The sequence below is a fragment of the Pleurodeles waltl genome, chromosome 11 (assembly GCF_031143425.1).
Source record: "Pleurodeles waltl isolate 20211129_DDA chromosome 11, aPleWal1.hap1.20221129, whole genome shotgun sequence".
Taxonomy (NCBI): domain Eukaryota; kingdom Metazoa; phylum Chordata; class Amphibia; order Caudata; family Salamandridae; genus Pleurodeles; species Pleurodeles waltl.
Genome location: NC_090450.1, coordinates 689,167,182 through 689,186,648, shown reverse-complemented (window position 1 = coordinate 689,186,648; position 19,467 = coordinate 689,167,182). Strand labels below are relative to the sequence as shown.

General features: G+C 42.6%; 1 protein-coding gene across 1 annotated transcript in view; it reads left to right on the top strand.

Moving 5' to 3' along the window:
• Nucleotides 1-498: 498 nt before the first annotated feature.
• The window catches only part of PCYOX1 (prenylcysteine oxidase 1), a 172,730-nt gene continuing 153,761 nt past the window's right edge, over nt 499-19,467 (top strand). The window contains exon 1 of the mRNA XM_069214208.1: nt 499-774. Within this exon, the coding sequence (XP_069070309.1) occupies nt 675-774 (100 nt within the window). The 5' untranslated portion in view covers nt 499-674. The remainder of the gene's footprint in view (nt 775-19,467) is intronic.

Sequence of the window (19,467 nt, the reverse complement as noted above, 5' to 3'; positions counted from 1 at the left end):
GAGAGCGCTCCCTCTGGGCTCTGTGCACAGGACATAATGGTTACGTCCTAGGCACAGCAGCCTGGGCACAGAAGGGGTTAATAAAAAGTGAAGAAAGATCTGCATAATCCTCGCCTCCCTGTCCTTAATAGAATTGAAAATTTCCTTCACGATAGCTAGGAAATTTTACGTTTTGGCACGTGCCGTGAACCTAGCTCCGCCCTGCCACTCTAATTTTAACAGAAAATGTTGTGTTTATTTATGTTGAACCTGTCCCCATTATTCTCATGATCAGAGTTCTCATGCTTTTCACACACTTCGACAGCTGTGAAACAGTAATATAAAATGCCGAACAGAAGAGGAGACGCGCTGAGGTACTGTCACGAACACAGAATTTGAGAATAGTTGAATATAGACAACAGTTGGAAGCAGATTGGCGAACTGTAATAGTGAAATATTCCGTGCCTGAATTTTACTTCCGGGTTCCAGCAGTCCCTGCGCCCTTCGGCCCCTGTGGTAGGCCCCGCCCCATGCCGCGGCAGAGCAGCCGCCCTCCTCCGCGCTCTCTTCCTCATTCACTTTCCCTGCGCTCTGTAGCGACGCCTGTAGCGTTGTTTCTCCTCAACCTCGCCCCAGTACCGCCCCGGTGAAGTGCAGGTGCTGACAGTCCCTGGGGCGCTGCCCGAAGTGTAACCATGCTGGGAGCTCGAAGACTGCTTTTCTACGGGGTCGTGCTCTGTGTCCAGCGGGGGATCTGTGAGACCCGGGGGGTGCGACCTCCACCCACGAGGATAGGTGAGTAGGAGCAGCCCGATGACACTGTTGAGGGCATAATGTTTGCGTTAGCAGGGAAGCTTCAGGGTGAAGGTCTGTGACTGCACGCGCAGACGGGCAGCAGGGAAACACAAGAGCAGTACAAATGCTTGACGCTGGTGAAAACCGGAGGCAGGAGGAGGGCACAAACATTGCAGATATCTCGGCGAGGGACAGCAGTAGAAGGAGATGGCATAGCAGCAATAGTGCAAGTATAGGAATAGATCTAAACAAGGGGGCGCGTGGGGGAGTTTATTGCATGGAGGACAGAGAGGAAGTCGGAATAAAGGTAAAGAGTGCCCTAACTCCGACCTATGCTAAGGTCCGTACAGCTAGACTACAAAAAAATCTGTGACTCAACAAACACGGGGCCATATGTACTAAACCGTTTTGCGGTGTGGGTCATCAAAAAAGGTTTTTTTAATTTACAGAAGCCAGATTGCTATTCGGTAACATGTTACTGAATCGCAATTTGAGTCCAGCGATTAGGTATTTGGAAGGGGCGTGTTAGGGCGTCCTTTACTCATTCCAATTCGCAGTGGTATGTATGAATGTTTTGCGACCAAGTTAAGGTCACAAAACATTACTTTTTTTACCGACATATCAAGGGTGGTGGTAATTTATCGCAAACGGGAACGAGTCCCTTTAGGAACGCTTCCCCAATATGAATGTTGAAATATATATATATTTTTAAGAGCAGGCAGTGGTTCAAGTGACCACTGCCTACTCTTAAACATGCATTGGTAAAGCCAGTAGGTCTCGCCTATGCAAGAGGTATTGGGTTTGCCAATGTGTTTTAGCCATGGTGTACACCAGCGCGACTTCCGGTCAAGCACGGCTAAAAGTTAGTGCCCTTGAGGAGAGTGACATGGAGTGTTGTAGAATGGGATGGCGAAGAGTAGAGTGTTGTGGAGTGGCATAGTGTGCAGTCACGTAGAGTGGCTTACACTGGAGTGGCATTGAGTAGAGGACTGGTGTAGAGTACATTGGTGTAGAGTGTTGCAGTGTATTGGCGTAGGATGCAGTGGTGTTGAGTGCAGTGGCATTGAATTCAGCGGTGTACAATGCAGCCTCGTAAAATGAAGTGGTGCAGAGTGGAGTGGCCTAGATTTGAGTGGTGCAGAGTAAAGTATAGTGCAGTGGTGTAGAGTAGTGGCATAGAGTTCAGTGGCAGAGAGTGCAGTGTTGTAGTGTGCAGTGGTGTAGAGCGGCATAGTGAGCAGTGCGTAAGCAGAGTGCAGTGGTGCAGAGTAGATTAGCATGGCATACAGTGGATTGGTGTACAGCACAGGGACATAGAGTTGTGTTAGAATAAAGTGCATTGGCATAGATTGTATTGGCACAGAGGGCAGTGTTGCAGAATAACAGAGTACAGTGGCATAGAGTGGAGTTGTGCGGAGTAGAATGGTGTGACCTAGTCTGATGTGGCGAAGAGTGCATTGGTGTAGAATAGAGTGTTGAAGAATGTATTGTCATAGCATTGAGTGGTGTAGAGTAGAGGCAAAGCGTGAAGTGACGTAGATTGGAGTGGTGTAGGGTGCAGTGGCGTGGAGTGGTATAGAGTAGAGGGCAATGGTGTGGAGTGAAGTATTAATAGTGTATTTAAACAATGCCATAACAGACAAAATATTTTCATATGAAAAGACCATTATATTTGCACAGACATACAGTTTTACTAATAAAACCATGCAGTACACCATCGAAAATGTGTGGAAATTGCATTACTTTGTTTAATGATTCGTTTTCATCATATTAAAGTATTTAATTCCAACACACTTCGGGAATAACAACAAATGTGCTTTATTTGTGCATTCATCATTCTGAAATACTTACATTTTCATTTAAATGTTCTCGTGTTCTAGAAAAAAAAAAAGGTTCCTACCCCCAGTATACAGCAAGATTGTCACATAAATCCTCTCATTTTGAAGTCGGTGAATTAAAAGTAAACTAGTGCCATGGGAAGACAGCGCCTGACATTTGACCTCAGTCTTTGAATGCACAGCTAATATGACAAGATAAGAGCAAGATTTAAAGGCCTGTTAACAGAAAGTGAGTTTGTGGAAGGTTACAAAAAACATGGTTCATGCAACAAGAGGAACAAACTGAACCTGGAGAGCCTAAAGCAATTAAAGCCAGCAAATGAAAAGCCAGAAAGCGAGAGCTACAAACCACAAAGCTACTGGTAATCAAGAAGCAGAATGCATTTCTAGGTCATCTTAAAGTCCCCAAGATGTCTTTAACAGTGTTAAATGTTGCACTTTAATGTACATTAGAGTAGAAGATCTGGTAAAATGTGGAATTTCGTGTTATATTTACTGTGGCAGTTGATGGCAATATGCGTATCGTATATGTATTCTGTGTTTTATTTTATTGGTTTGATATCAGGCCAATTAGGCCAAACAAACCAAATAACAATAAACAATATCCCGTTTCAGATAAATTAACAATACAGTGGTCTTAAAATTAATAGAAGTGTCACTAAAACATTTTAATAATCATAAACAGATCTAATCCTCAGGCTCTGGCGGCACTTGCATAAATAGCATGATGTACAAAAAAACACAAATATGTGCCAGTTCATTTTCAGGTTCATCTTACACTTTTAGTAGAGTAACCCTGTGCATAATGCTTCTAACCCTGCTCAGCAGCAGTTATACAAATGAAAAGTATGTTAAGCCCACACATAAAATTCAGTAAGATAAAAATGTGCTTTAAAAATTAAATGCCAGACCTTCCCCTTTACTGGCCTCCGCCATAGGCTCCTGCACACTTTTACCTACTGCTCAGACCAAGTTGTAAATGTGTGCATTAAACCTCATGGAAAAGGGGTTAACATGTGGAATTCAGCCTGGCAAATCTGAGTCTTCAAGTAATTTCCCGTTTAAGTAACATTGTGAAGTTTAACTTTTTTCATGGTACTGGTGGGTTGTTACCTCACAGTACCATCTATTCACTGGTGCAGAGTTTGAACTCCACAAGTACTGCTCAACTTGTAATCTGGCCACAGTGGGTTACTTAAAGTTCCCTAGAAATTGATCAAAAATGATGTAAAGACTAGTTATCGGATCCCACCACTTTACAAATACACAGCAGGGATAGTTCACACATTTTAATCTCAACAAATAGAAACTACAAGAATTTATTCAAATGTAATAGAAATATGCAGTGGTATTTTATTATTTATATAGCACTTTCATTACCCTTCAAAAGCTAATATTGCAGAGATGTTGCCTTTAAAACCATTCATTACATCAGACACTATACAAACAGAAACTGTAATAGAATATATATTTTATCATTAGGTTTTATCACTAGTTAGAATTATTGCCCCAGCCCTTCAGATCCTATCTGCTTTCCTGATCACAGGTGCTGCCTTAAGCAAGTGTACTGTTGGTGCTGTAAGCCCAGTTGCACTGTGAAGTTCATGTGGACTTTTCCTTCCACAGAGACTGTTTTGAGGTTGATTGGACGCACTCTTAGGGCTCATAACTGCCTTAATCCCTGAGTTTGCACATCCCAAGTGTGGTTCCCTTCATCTCTGTGCACTGTCTTAGTCCAATATTATACGTGGTTCATACTGCATATACTCGTACTACTCCATAGGTTGCAGACAATGCCTATATAACCGTTTCAACAGTTTCAGCCGTATCCATGCTCCAAACATTTCAAACAGGTCAGACTGCACTCACACTCTTGTGTTCTTAAGTTAGAGGCTAATGCTCACTCACTTTTTCTTCAAATTCATACAGAGCCATAGCAACGGGAAATAACTGGTTTTCATGTATGATGTTGAAAGCTGCACAACAAACATGCACTGTGCCATCTTTGGGACTTTGAGGCAGCATGCTACCTCTCCACAAATGCTCTTTGATGCCGCATTAGGAGTATTAATCGCTGTATAAGTAAAACTATAATACAAATAACATACATAGACTTCAGCATTGTGAGGCCTGACACAGCTAGGCAAAAATGTATTGACATAACCAATCCCTGTTTTCCGTGAACTGACAGACTTTATATATATATATATATATATATATATATACACCCTGATGCAAAGTTTTGTTTTGAATTCTAATCCATGTTCAAATGGTTGTTTGCTCACAGATTGGAACTCTGAATTGTGCACCAGTTACCACACATTGCAGATTTCTCATGACACATTACACCAGAAAAACCCGAGGACATCTGTGAGGAGTAAATGCTAAGAAATAAATGCAAAGCATGCAATAATTGTGTGGTGAACCCAAATAGCTGCTAGTTCAGTACCAAGATGCCTTGGGGTGTTTTGCACTTTATAGGCAAAACCTCCGTTCCAATTATATCTTCCAGGTATATGTTTTCAATATACTTAGTGGGTGCCTTCAGGCACTAAACTCTGGGCTGGTGGCAAGTGTGGAGTAAATTGTGCATAAATGATGAGTTGTGGCTCTTGTCTGTTGGTGATAAGAGTATAAGAGTATTGTCACCTGAGGTATAGCTCAGGTGTCTGGCACCTAACCTATGGCTAGACTGGGAGATAGCTCAGCGAAGCCAGAACAGATCTCTGCACCTAAAGCAAAAGCCTAAATAATCAGTGTATTATAAGACAGATGTAGAATATGCCTTCTTGTATGGCTTTTGTTTCCCCCCCCGAGTGATGTCTATATAGAGGAAATGCACCTACACCCCCCATTGTGTAGCGTTTGTATTGCCCTGTCCTGCTTTGTCAAACTATTGTAGTTTGATAGCCTTAGTCTGCTGCAGACTAAACCTTGGTTTGTCAGCAGTAGCATAACTCTTACATTGGGAATAATACGATACCAATGCAAAAGCACTGCGTAAACAAAACACTACTTTGTCCACTACTTGTTCCAGTTTTACAGTGACAAGTGTTTGATCATGGTGTCTCTCTTGTGCTCCATTCCAGGTTGCCACTATCTCTTCCCAGGCCTGGCTACTTGCTATAGTTAGTATACACATTTAGGAACAAACCCTATAGAAAATATGGTCATTCATTTCAAATGAATTTTGGAGACACTTGTAATAAATGCTGCATTTTATAAATCACATTGCCCTTGCGGGATTTAAAAACCATATTGATATTTTAGTCGATTTAGCGCTTTATGGGATGGTGGATTCAGAACACAATTGAAAGCATGGTTGTTGTTATTATAACATGCTACTAAGAGCCTCACTTTTGTATTCTTGTGGTAGTGACCTCTTTACCAGATATTGCCTATCGTCCACACATTTTAGATGTACTGGAGCTTGAAAAAATAATTATACCCATTGCATGCTTATGCACAATTTGTTGCAACGTTATCTCAAGGCAATTACTTTTATTGCTGTTTCTTAAGGTCTGGTGGCTTCCGGTATGAATATAGCTCGGTCATCTCATAAGACCTGTTCAATGTGGTGTGCTAGTAACAAATACCCTATTTTGATTTGGGATAGCACAGATTCCTCACTGAGAAATTAACAGGTAGTAAAATGTGCAGCTGATTGGCACTCACTTATTCAGTATTATAAGGAAAGAAAGAGGCATTAAGAATCAAACCTCCTGTGACTTGCCAGTTACAGATCCTGAAATTTGGTGTGTTAATCCTCTAAACTCAGTATGTTGAGACCTGTATCTGTGTGCGGCCTCAAACGAACACATTTTGCAGTGCCCTGATGAGAAGACTGAAAACGTACCTTTGATCAACAGTTAGGTAGGGGCTTCTTTCTATAAATGAAATTAAAATATTTAATCAGTCCATTCTCATTTCACAGATGCAGTTGGAAAAAGGAACGCGGTCTTGAAATAGCTTTGCAAAGCCAGTTCTAAAGTGCTTTGTATTGAAATCTGTAGAAGCAGATTTTTAGTTGTCAAACCCCTCATTCGTCTTTTCGGAGACCTCAGTCAATAGCCTATGAATATTGTTAAATATATTAAAATGTTTGTAATTGTATTGATTTTGACCAGTATGTTTAAAATGCACAATTTAGCACTCAACTTTATTGTACTGACTCTAAGGATAGATTCCCCCCCCCCCTGCCCCCCATTGTTTGAAGTGTTGGACCTACCTTTATTTGTTGGTATGTTGTGTTAGTAACCCCCCCCACCCCCAACCGAAATATTATATCTAGTTGTACCTTGCATAACATGGAACAAGATGATAATTGTGAAGAATAAACAAAAGGCAATATCGGGAAAGATGCGAGAGAAAATAACAAAGTGTAAGAGACAGACAACTGACAACACAGTAATGGCAAAGTATAAGGGAAGGGTTAGAAAGTTGGGCCAACAGCAGTGAAACAGCATGTTGGGGTCACCACCCTTAAGCCTTTTTCTTCTCAGTGATCTACTAGGCATGTGTTTTTTTTTTTTTTTAATAATTCGTTTCCAGGTGGAGTTATATTTGTGTACGAGAGCACATGGACTCTATTTTTCTTGCCTCATGCTTCCCATGCAAAAGTAAGGAAAATCTCTTGTAATGAAAAAGAAGGCCTAATAACCACTGAAAAAGCCAATACGTCTGGGTTTTGTACTGTTCATGCAAAGGTTACATCTAACATATAAGCTGTTGTTTACACAGACTACCAAACATGCACCAAGATCAAAACATTTAAAGTCATACATGCTCGAACATCTCAATTCGCACTTGCAAAATACATAAAGGCAATCCCGGAAGTTGTTATTGGACCTGTTGCAGGTAAAAGAGGGTGCGTGCAGTTCCGTTATAATACAGTAAAGAAAATCCACAGAAGGCATGTTTTGTTATGTATTAAGTTAACACTTTTGCTTGTATTTGTTTATTTGAAAACAAAATGCATATCTCCTATTACAGTAAGACTGTGGAGGTAGAAAAAAGGGGCATGAAATCTTGTCTTGCAAACATTTTCAGTAGACAATTTATTTGTTTCTCTGTAGAGATGGAAAAAGTCCTGCAATGATCGCAAATAGAAGGTTGCATTGGAGTCGAAATGCCAGCGAGGTTCAGGGATGCGAACAACAGAGTGGGAAATGCTGGAAGGGCACAGTGGGTCCCCACTCTTTCCTCTGCATTTCCCTTTTCCTAATCCTTAGTTCCTTGCCCCCTTTCCAGTATGACTGCTCGGTTGCTCAGCTGCATCCTTGCAGGAGCAGTCTTTTCCCTAATCAGTTAGTAGTGTCTCCTTCTTGCAGAAACATGTGGTCTCCTTCCGAGGCTTAACCATATTAGGCCTTGTAACATTCTCAGTCTGAACACATTCCCATACTGGCACTTTCGCTCTGTTCAGGACTTTTGGAGATACTACATCCATGTAATGCCGATTGCTCTGCTTCTTGAAACATGCCGATACCTCTTGCCCATGCTACTGCAGTCATTACAATGTTGTCAATCTTTCTTGCCACAGTCATTATGTAATGAGCGAATTCTCCCGTGAGCCGAAAAATCACCTAGTAAAAATTCATTGTATTTTCCCATCCCTTCAACTGGACTGACTTACTTTCACTTCCTATGATTTGCATAAAAATGAACTTGTGCCATCCCACTTTGTGTTTTTGTTGATGTCATCAGTAAATTAATTACGTTTGTAAACTGTAAGCTTCGCACTACTCACCCGTTAGGGTCTCAAGGTGCTGTACGCATACCGCTGTGGAACCCCTCCTGGCATTTTCCCTGTGAGGTGCCCACTCCTGGACAGCCCCAGGGTGAAGCCAGGCATCCAAGCGCTGTGAGGGCTGTTGTGGAGATTAAGCAAGCTATTGCCCAGAGTTACAGAGTGGGACCCATTAATTAGATTAGGCACCCAGACGAGAATTATCTGGTCCAAGGGAATTGAGCCCAAGACCCCCGAGGTGGGAATTGAACCCTGGTCCCGGGCCAGATCTCAGCTTCAGGGTCTGCCGCTCTAACCATTGTGCCACACTTCACTTTGTCCCCCCTTCGGGCGGTTTGGTTACTGCCTTGGACACCAACCCTGTTACAGGGATAATTGCATGATTGCTGATATGTTTTACTGTAGGCAAACTAATATTTTTTTCTTTTTCTTTTGTCTCTTCTTGGCACTCATGATTATGGCGTCCATGGTGCTTTAAAGTTTTTCATAGAGCTTAAACCTGTGCTATTTAGTGCACAATCTGGTTTTGACAGTGATACAGTGGACAAGTCAAGCGTGCTAGCTTACCAAACTTAGTGGTCCATGGGTTATTTATATAAAACAGAATACGGCCGTGTAGGAATAACAGTATTCTGTCGCAGTTTCAAGCAGGTAATTTATAAACACTTCTACAATTGAATTAAATTACAGGTTTTTATTACACCATTAATATAGTCGAGTATGACTATGTATTATATTTAAAAATCTATAAACATGCCTCAAATAGTAATATTTGTAAAATGATGAATGGCTTCCGGTTTTTGAAGATTTTATTTTTTAATGGATTTTATTGTTTGCTGTTACTGTCACTTTAATAAATCTGATTTTCTTTCTGGAGGGCTGCACTCTCTCGGGTTAGAAGCCTTCATAAAAATAGAGCCCCGTCCTTGTTTGCTATTGTTAATTCGCATTTGTACCACATTCACAATCTGGTATAAGCATTGCTTCACAGCGCCTTTTTAACTCTGGATTATGACTTTCCAAACAATTTTGTGGAGTCTATAGTCAGTATGGCGATAATGCCAGAAAATTTTGTACATTGTTTCGTAATACTTTCTTAGATATTTCAGCAGAAATGAGCGCTTACTGCCCAATTACTTTCTTGGCTGGGAAAGCCACCTCCTTGTGGGTAGGGCTGGGGTTCATTTTTTAGCTCGAAACGCAGCATTGTTTGTTAGTTTTGGGGCTCTTTTATTGACTTGGTTGCAGTTTAACCTACCTGCATGAAAGCTTGACTTGTAAAATAAGTGTAATTAGACAATCTTCAGCATTTGTCGTACATGTTTTTGAGTCTTGCTTGACAAAATCCAGAATGAATTTATGACTGCCCCAAAGGCACAGCACCACGCTTAAGTACTCTGCAAACGCATGCATGGCTTTTGTCTGCCACATTGCCCGGATTAGTAGGGTCTGTTGTTGTGAGCATACAGCCTATTATGTAATAGTGGAGTGTACATAAACCCCAGCAGCTCACTCCTCTGTTGGGGAAGGAGTCGGCCCCAATACCAGAGCTAAGTTTGGTGACTAGACAGCTATATATCACATGCACAGGTTTATTAAGGTCAACCTGCTGCTGTGCCAATACCCACATCAATAATTTTTAGGTCGAGCAATCTCTCCTCTGCTTCACTCTCGTGGTTCTCGCCCTTATCTCTACAAATTGCTGTTGACACATGCAGGTCTTTTCATGAAGTTCCACGAATGTAGTGGAGCTCTTTACATAAGCACCAGCTAAATTACAGAAGGCCACGTTCATTTTCATTTTATTCCCACAAGGACCCGTTCAGGAGCTTGCGTTACACCTGGGATTAGTTTGTATTTTTACGGTCTTCTTTAAAAATATATTCCAGTAGGCCTACTAGCCCTTTATTTTATATGCAGGACCAGTGGAATTATGTGGCACAACAGACGAAAATATGTGGCAGGGTTAACCAATTAGTGTGGCAAAAGAAGTCCAGTTATACATTTACAATACCAATAGCTTCAACTCAACTAAATGCAAGACCTATTGCATTGCAAATGCTTGTTTTTTGTTTGTTATGCAGACCTAGTCCGTGCATCTACTCTTGTTGCTAGATAACTTGTAAATGCTGCAGCAGATTGCACACACTGTTACCAGAGCAACAATAAGTAGATTCATCCATGGATTTTGTTTGTGTATCAGCTCAGACGTTATTTAGATATACAGACAAATGGAGCAGATTAACACGCAGGGAAAAAAACACACTGTGAAGGACAATGTTAAAGGGAAGATTCTGCTGAAGCCATGTCTGGCAGCCATACAGCAAATGATTCACATGACTATGACTTCAGCGTTTAAAGCAAGGGATAATGCCCCCTCTCGTAAAAAGCCGCAGTTGTAGCCACCGGAGGCTGAAGAGAAAGAAAATGTAGAAGAGGAAATTAAAGGGAGACTAATTCAGTGGGCTGAATGTAAGGAGGTCTTACAACATACTAAAGATGAAGTATTTTCTTGAGAATTCCTGTGTAGAAGAAAGTGATGATTTCTTTTATCAATGAATAGAAGAAACCATAGACTCTCGCATTACATTCTACTTTTAAGAAGGGCATGGAGGCAGAATGGCAAGATCTAGACAAAAATGAATTTCCACAACGACTGTCAAACAGATGTCTGCGAGGTAACAGAAGGAGCATCCTCCTACTCTACTGTGTTGTCTGCCGGGATGTGGGCCAGTGTGAGGGAGGCGGAGCATAAGTGTCTGGAGGTTATGTGGTATCTCAGGCTGTGGTTGATGTAGGCGGGCCTGGAGTCTTACAGGGCCTTGAACACATGGGTGAGAAGCTTTAACTGGCATTTCTTCTGAACCGGGGGCCAGTGGAGTTGTTTTGAGGTGGGAGTGATGTGGTTACAGTGAGGGAGATCCAGGATAAGCCTTGCTGTGGCCATCTGAATGGTCTGTAGTCTTTGAACTTGGTGGGCCTCAATTCCCTTGTAGAGGGTGTTTTCACAGACTAGTTGACTGGTGACAAGGGCTTGGGTGATGGTAAGTCTCTGTTTTGGAGAAGCCATTTGAAAAACTTATGTTACGTGAGCAGGATGAAGACGCAGTAGGATGACACTGTGTTGACTTGGTATCTTATGGTGAGTTTGCTGTCCAAGATGATACTGAGATTTCTGGCATGCTCAGCTAGGGTTGGAGTGGGCCCCAGTTCTGTGGGCTACCAGGAGCGCCCCAGGGCAAGTTGTTGCTGCCAAAGTTCAATACTTGCGTCTTGTCTGTGTTGAACTAGAGGCAGTTATTCTCATCCAGTTGGCCAGGCTTGTCATGCATTGTTGGAAGTTGGTTGTGGCAGCGGTGGAGTTTTCAGAGAGGAAGAGATGGGTTGTGTGTCATCAGTGTAGAATATAATGTTGAGTTCATGGGATCTGATTATGTTGGTGAGAAGGCAGTTGTAGATTTTGGAGAGGATAGGCTGAGTGATGTTCCTTGAGGGACTTTGCAGATGATTGGTTTGGAGGTGAAGGGTGGACGGTGCACTGTCAATGAGAAAGGAGGCGATGCACCCGAGGACAGCCTCTAGGATACCTATGTTGTGAAGTCTGGGGAGGAGCGTGTGGTGGGTGACAATATTTAAGGCTGCTGACAGATCTAGGAGGATAAGGGTGGCTGTCTCGCCTTTGTCAAATAGGACCCGGATGTCAACTATGGTCACGATCAGGGCTATCTTAGTGCTGTGGTTGCTGTGCAATCCAGATTGCAAGTCATCAAGGAGGTGATTGTGTTCCTGGTAGATGGTCAGTTGTCTGTTGATGGTTTTTTCGATGACTTTGGCCAGAAAAGGTGGCAAGGAGATGAGTTTGTTGGGGTCTGCAGAAAGTTTCTTCAACAGGGTTTTGATTTCTGCGTGCTTCCAGACTTCTGGGAAGGTGGCAGAATTAATTGAGGTGTTGAGTAGGGTAGGAATTCTGAGGCCAATCCTGGCTACTCCTAAGTTGAAGATATGATGAAGGCATGGGTCGAATGGAGCCCCTAGGTGGATGGATATCATGATGGTGATGGTGTCCTGAGTGGTGAGGTGGTTCCAGGTAGTTAGCCTAGGGTTGGTCGTGTATTTGGAGGTATGGCCTTCGAAAAAGTCTTAAAGCTTGAGTTGGGGGTTGAGGCTTCTGTAGATTTTGTTGTGGATGAAATCTGCGAGGCTGTTGTATAGGTCCTGAGAGGGAGAGATGTTGCTAGTCACTGTTGCAGGGTTAGTGAATTCCTTGAATATGCAGAAGAGCTCATTACTGTTGTTGGGGTTAGCTTCTTTGTGCAACATCAGGGATTTTTTTTCCATCTTGGGTAGTTGGCGATGGCATACGTTGAGTGCTAATTTGTAGGTGATTTTGTCAGCTGGGTCTTTGTTGGTGAAGCTCCTTCTCTCGAGCTGCTTGCAGTGGCACTTGGCTGTTCTGAGGTCTTTGGAGTACCAGCTAAGACTGTGAGTTAGCCCTTTTGAGGAAGGGGACGTGGCTGGGATATGCTTCCTCCAGAGAAAGGCAGGTCCCAACAGAGTGGGGGAGCGGGTCAGTCTGCAGGAAAGTCACGATCATGCTATGGAAAGTTATCGGCACCCAGTGGGAGGTCGACTCCGGTTGAATTCTAAAAAAAAAAAATGGAAAAGATCGATCTAACCACAGTCTGTGTTGCAGATCACCCAGGAGATTATTATTTCAGATTATACCACCAGATTTCATTTACATGGCTCTGGTCCAGTAAAACACTTAAAAGAGGCAAGCTTTACAGGAAAATCTTCACAAATGACTGAAGAAGGCAATAATCCTAGTTCCTTGTCATCAGAAGGGGTAAGTAGTGTACTTTATTCTATATCTTGTTTAGAAACCTTGGGGGAGTACAAATCACTTCTGATCTAAATACTGTGAACTTGTACATACTGCATGTAAAGTTCAAACTTGACTTTGCAAAAGATTCTTCTGTTTGTAAAGGAAGGAGGCTTCATGGCATTCCTGGATGTGCTTGATGCACATCTTAATTTTCCAGTCCATCCAGTGTCACAAAGGGTTCCAAGCCTTTGTGTATGTGGATGGCATTTCCAGATTCAGATACTTCCTTTTGACCTTTACTCTTCCCATAGATTATTCACTAAAGTGTCCATAGGGTTACGTGGATTCTGCAGCTCCTACATTTTGTGACTGGAGATGCTGTAGGCCTATTCACCTATCCCTTCCGTGGCCATGGAGCAGAATCCATGAAACTCCATGGGGCCCTCTCCATCTTGAGGAAGGGGCACCAGCAGAGGAAGTCCAGAGACATACTAGTGTAAGAAAACCTTAATATTGGGCACATTTCCAAGTAAGGATTAGGTTCTCTTTGTTTTGGTCCTAATTAAACAATATTAGATCCTTAGGGACTGATGGGGGTGTGAAACATGTAGACAGATTGTTGTCTGTTAGTAGTAGGAGCACACACGCAGACTGTTTGATAGGGACTCGCAGATAATATATTCCAGCTTTTAGTCCCTTGCCTGTTTTTAATCTTGGCATAGGTCCCAACAATCTTTAGTAAAGAGATAGTGTAGGGACCTTTAGCCAATTTTAATCCACTTTCCCAATCTCATACGCTTTCTTCACACTTAAGCATCAACACAGACTTAGTTTTCACTGCCTTTCTGAGGGGCCTGTCGGGCATTGCAGTGCCGGCCTGATGAGGAGCCCGATGATGAAGCATGCCATCAAATTGGTGGGTGAGAGCATTTGCTTCTACTAAGCAAATGCTTTAGGTGACTTTAGCAGTTTCAATGAACAATTGCTGAGACAGTCCATACTTAGGACAGTGTACTTGATTAATTTATGATCGCTCATTTGTTGTTATTCTTGTTCCAGTGCACTACAACAAGTTGAGGTGTCAAATGCACATATTTGCAGATACTTACAAATGCATTTACAAAGGAGTTTTTGACACGGAGAGCCGGAGTGAAAAATCAATGACCAAAGGTCTGTTTATTTTTGCTGCAGCAAAGAGGACAGGTTTACCACTGGCATCCCAGGCCCGAAGTAAAGTGTGCTAGCATAAAGCTTTTAACAGTGATATTTATACTCATACATCAAAGGATACATAAAATGTGTAAATAATGATATACGTCATACAGATATTTTAAGGAGTTAATCAGTTTCCACACACCGGTTCCATTCCCAGCTTTGTCCTTGCCTCCCCTCTGCAGCTGCCTGACTCCCCACATTCTTGAGACCCTTCAAAGGATTACGTGGTTCAAAGGTGTAGATATCAGCCTTTCCCTCCCCAAAATACCACAGCCGAGGTCAGTTAGTTATTTTGAACACACAATTATAATGAGTACAGTGCCCCAGAGAGGGAAAGAAACCAGCTGCAAGCCTATGGCGTGAAACCAGGCTTATTTTACTTAAACAAATATACATAAGATAACATATGTGATAGACAGTGCGTTCAGAGACAACAAAAGCTCAAACTTACACGTGTAAAAGGAACGAAGCAATTCAAAATGGATTCTAACAATCGACCCTTTTTGAGTTTTTTTTCTTCTGAACATAATCAACGTTTGAATAGTTCTAAATTTCCTCATATATGTTGAATTTTACTCCTACTTCCTTGAAATTTGCATTCATGGGGACATAAACAACCGATGGGTACGAGCAACCAGTATCTGTAGTGAGGATAGTGGGGTCAATAGCCATTAGGGAATTTATCTCTTCTCTCTGCATCATAGCTCGATTGGTTTCTAGTATTTTCACTGGCGGAAGTTTACACAATTTTAAACAGGAACAGAGAGCAGGTAAGCACTGTACTAATAAACAACTTAATACAATAGCTATTATTATAAAAAGTATGTCTTTAAACAACCAGCCCCACCCCCCAAACCAAGACCATAACCATGATAAACTCAAATCGCCTCCTTCATATTGGCCCCCCTTTTCAAATACCTGTACTGCTTCTTTTATTTTCCCAATATCCAATTCTATCTCTGATGACTTGTTGACAAAATAACAGCACTTTTGCTGGTACTGATGTTGGATTAAAACACATACTCCTCCTTGTTGTACTGTAATCAAGTCTAGGGCAAGCCGATTTTGTATCGCCAATTGGGCTGCAGAGTTTATCTCTATCTGTACACTTCCTATGGCCTCCCTGGTGGCATTAAATGCAATGGCTAATTCAGCTGACATATTCATCATTGCCAGTTGTAAATCGAAAATTCCAAATCCTGGAATAAGAACATGTAACACTTGAAATACCCAGTTCTTTCGCTCCTCCAGTATGGGTGTCCCTCGTTTGTACCTATGTGCAAAACTCCCCATGTTAAGGGGCTGGGAAGATGATATATTTGATATCACAGTAATGTTGGGTGCCAAATATGCCAGTGAACATATCCCTTCCCAGTTTAGAGGTAGTACTTTATATGCAGTTCTTCCACATACGAAGTACATGCCTCCCTGGATTTGTGAATTTATAATGCTGTATTTTATTCGGGGCAATCCTACACCCTCTGGGGTTCAGCACTGCCGTGCTTTCCACTCTAGCAGTTAGGCTGCACTGGTTGGTCCATGAAAAAGTTTTTCAAATACAGGACAATAGATGTTGGCTTGATCCTAGGTCCCTTATCTTCTCCTTTTCGAGTTTTAACTCCTGGTGAGTCTCAACTCCCAGTGAGTAAGTCGCGATACTTCAAAGTTCGTCTTCAGTATAGTTTGTCAGTTTCGTTCAGTGTCTCGGCAAAAATGAGGGCGGAGGCCAGCAATTTTCAACCAGATCAGTGATGTGCTTGGGTATTAAACAGAAAAGGGCACTTTTTTTTTTTTTTTTTACCGCTGGGACTACAAACCGCACCAACCCTAATGGCTGGCCGCTTCCGTAGAACTGGTACTTGGTCTTTCTCGCCAGTCACAGAACTGTTAACTCCATTTACCCACTGCTTTTAACACAGATAATAGCGTTGCACAAGCTGCATCCCACTATGCTTGTGTTCTCGTTGAGACAATTGTTCTAACCAATGTTCTGGTGTCGTTGCAAAGGCTAGTCACCCGTGTTCCTGTTCATGCTGAAAATTTAGTCATCACAGTCATTTACAACCTCGTCGCCCAAAGTGTGCGTAACAACAGTGAGGATAGCTCGTTTTAATGCTGGTACATCAATGGCATCGGAAATGCCGGTGGCGGTGAAAGCGGGGAACTGTATTTCATGAAGGCAGGCGTGCCGTATTCTGCTGAGCAAAGGATTCCTTGGCCATTCAGAAGAGACCTCAGTTTGCAATTCCAAGCTAGGAGCTATGAGGGTGATGTAAATGTAGCTTTTCGTAGGGGTCACCACCTTACGCACCTTCAAAATTCTGTTCATTTGGATGGGCGAGGACGCAGGTTGTATCGATGAGTTTGTTGATCTTCAAACAGTAACTCTTCGTCACTGGGCTGCTGTGTCACCTCAGGAGCAGAAGTAGCACTTGAAACCTGTGGAGGTGTTTCCTGGCTCCCTACTTTTCTGTAATCAGGAGACAATGGTAATTCTGCTGTTAGAGTACTTTGTAGTGGAATTGGTGCACGCTTACAGTGGCTAGCATGTATCCAGTTTTTCCTTCCTTCCACTTTCACCGCTGTCTGTGTTGCAAGCAGTACCTGGGCTGGCTCCCACCACCTGGGCTGAAGACTGTTGGTTCTTTGAAAATTCTTTGTCATAAGCCAATCCCCTGGCTTAAAAGGGTGACCAGGGCCTTCAAGAGGAGTCGGTAGGCTGGCCTTGACCTGTTGGTGGATCAAACGCAAATCTTTAGTCAATTGTTTACAGTAATCTACAAACAAAGGATATTGCACTTCAGAAAGCTTCTTTGGTCGTGGTACCCCCCAGATATTGGCTGGCCTCCCCATGACAACTTCATAGGGGGATAATCGTGACTTGCTACTGGCAGTCATCCTGATGGACATTAATGCTAGGGGCAAAGCATCTGGCCATTTTAAGTTGGTCTCAGCACAAATCTTAGCTATTTTGCTCTTCAAGGTGTAACTATACCTTTCTACAAGGCCCGCTGATTGTGGGTGATTTGCAGCATGAAATCGATGTTTGATGTTAAGGGCGGTACAGACCTTCTCCATTACCTCATTAGAAAAATGACTGCCATTGTCACTCCAGACTAATCGTGGCAATGCGTATCTAGGAAAATATTCTTTTAGTAATATTTTAGCGGTAGAGAGGGCACCATTGTCTTTTAATGGATAGGCCTCTATCCATTTTGAAAACATGCATACTACCACTAACACGTATTTCAGTTTGTTACACGGTTCCATGTGGATAAAATCCATCTGTATAGCTTCAAAGGGGAGATCAGGAGGGGCAAAGTGGCCAGGGGGCGTAGGGGTCCCTTTTCCTGCATTGTGCACTGCACACACCATACAACTTTTAACCAGATTATTAGCAGCTTTGGATATCAGAGGATTACTCCAAACATGGTCCAAAGTTGTCTTGATGCCTTGGGCACTGATCTGTGCAGGACTGTGGGCCATAGTAACCATAGCGTGTACATAACAATTAGGTAACATCCATCTTCTTCTGTCTGTGTCATCTGTGTAACAACCCTCACTGTCTAGTCTACCGTTCTTCTCCCACTGTTCCCTTTCCTCTGCTGTTGCTTCTGCTTGAATATCTCTCACACACTGCATGGTATTTTCTAATACTTCGTTCTGGGGCTCTCCCTTGATGCTACTCTCAACATATGCATTGTCAAATGGTGCTCGTGCTGTTGCTTTCGCTGTAGCATCTGCAAAAGCATTTCCTCGTCCTATATCATCAGTAATTTTTTTGTGGGCACTACACTTAATGATTGCGACCTGACGGGGCAGGCTGAGAGCATTCAAAAGTGTCACAATCAAGTTGCCATGCTGAATGGTAGTGCCATGTGACGTGATAAAGCCTCTATTCGCCCAGAGTCGCCCAAAATTATGAGCTACTCCAAACGCATATTGGCTATCAGTGTAGATGTTAACACTAAGATATTCACTTATTTCACAATCTCTGGTGAGGGCAATTAATTCTGCAGCCTGTGCCGAATTTTGCGGGATTCTATGAGATTCAACCACTGTTTTGACTGTGGTGACGGCATAGGCTGCAGTGGTCGTACCATCTGGTAACTTGAAACAAGACCCATCTACAAACAGCTCTCCCTGTGGGTCAGATAGGGGAGTGTCTGTTAAGTCTACCCGTCCCTTGGTTTCTTCCTCAGTGGCAAAAATGCAATTATGATAAAATTCCACATTGTCCTGAGGGAGGGGTAGTAACGTAGCTGGGTTCAAGACATTGCAACGCTTCAAAGTAATATTTGGACTGAACAATGTTAATTCATAACCCGTTAGACGAGCACTGGTGAGGTGCTGCGTCTGTGTCTTGTTTAACAAAATATCAACGACATGAGGAACCATCACAGTGAGCGGATTGCCACCAACAAACCCTTCACTTTGTTTCACCGCAGCTGCTGCAGAAGCCACTCCTCTAAGACAAGTAGGCAAAGCTTGCGCCACAGTGTCCAAGGTGGAAGAGAAGTATGCACAAGGGCGTTGTCTCCCACCTTGATCCTGTGTCAAAACAGACAATGTACAGCCATGCTTTTCATGCACAAATAAAACAAATGGTTTGCTGTAATCCGGATTACCCAATACAGGAGCAGAGCACATCGCCTTTTTTAAATCTTGAAAAGCCTCCTCACATTTGTCAGTCCAAGGTACAGGAGAGGGCACATCTGAAAGTGTCAGAGCAGTCAATGGTTTTGCTATAAGTGAAAAATTTGGAATCCACTGTCTGCAAAAGGATGTAAATCCCAAAAATGCTCGGACTTCAGAAGGGGTGCGTGGTGCAGTCATTGTATGAACCAGTTTAATTCTGTCTGGATGTAATCTCCTTCCCTCCTTAGAGAGGAGGTGTCCTAGATAGGTGACCTCCTCTCTACAATACTGCAATTTTGGAAGGGACACCTTATGGCCCAGAGGCGCTAAATGATGTAATAATGCAACAGTATCAGTCTTACATTGTGTCATGGAATCTGAGGCAATTAAAATATCATCAATGTACTGCAACAATGCAGAGCCTGAAG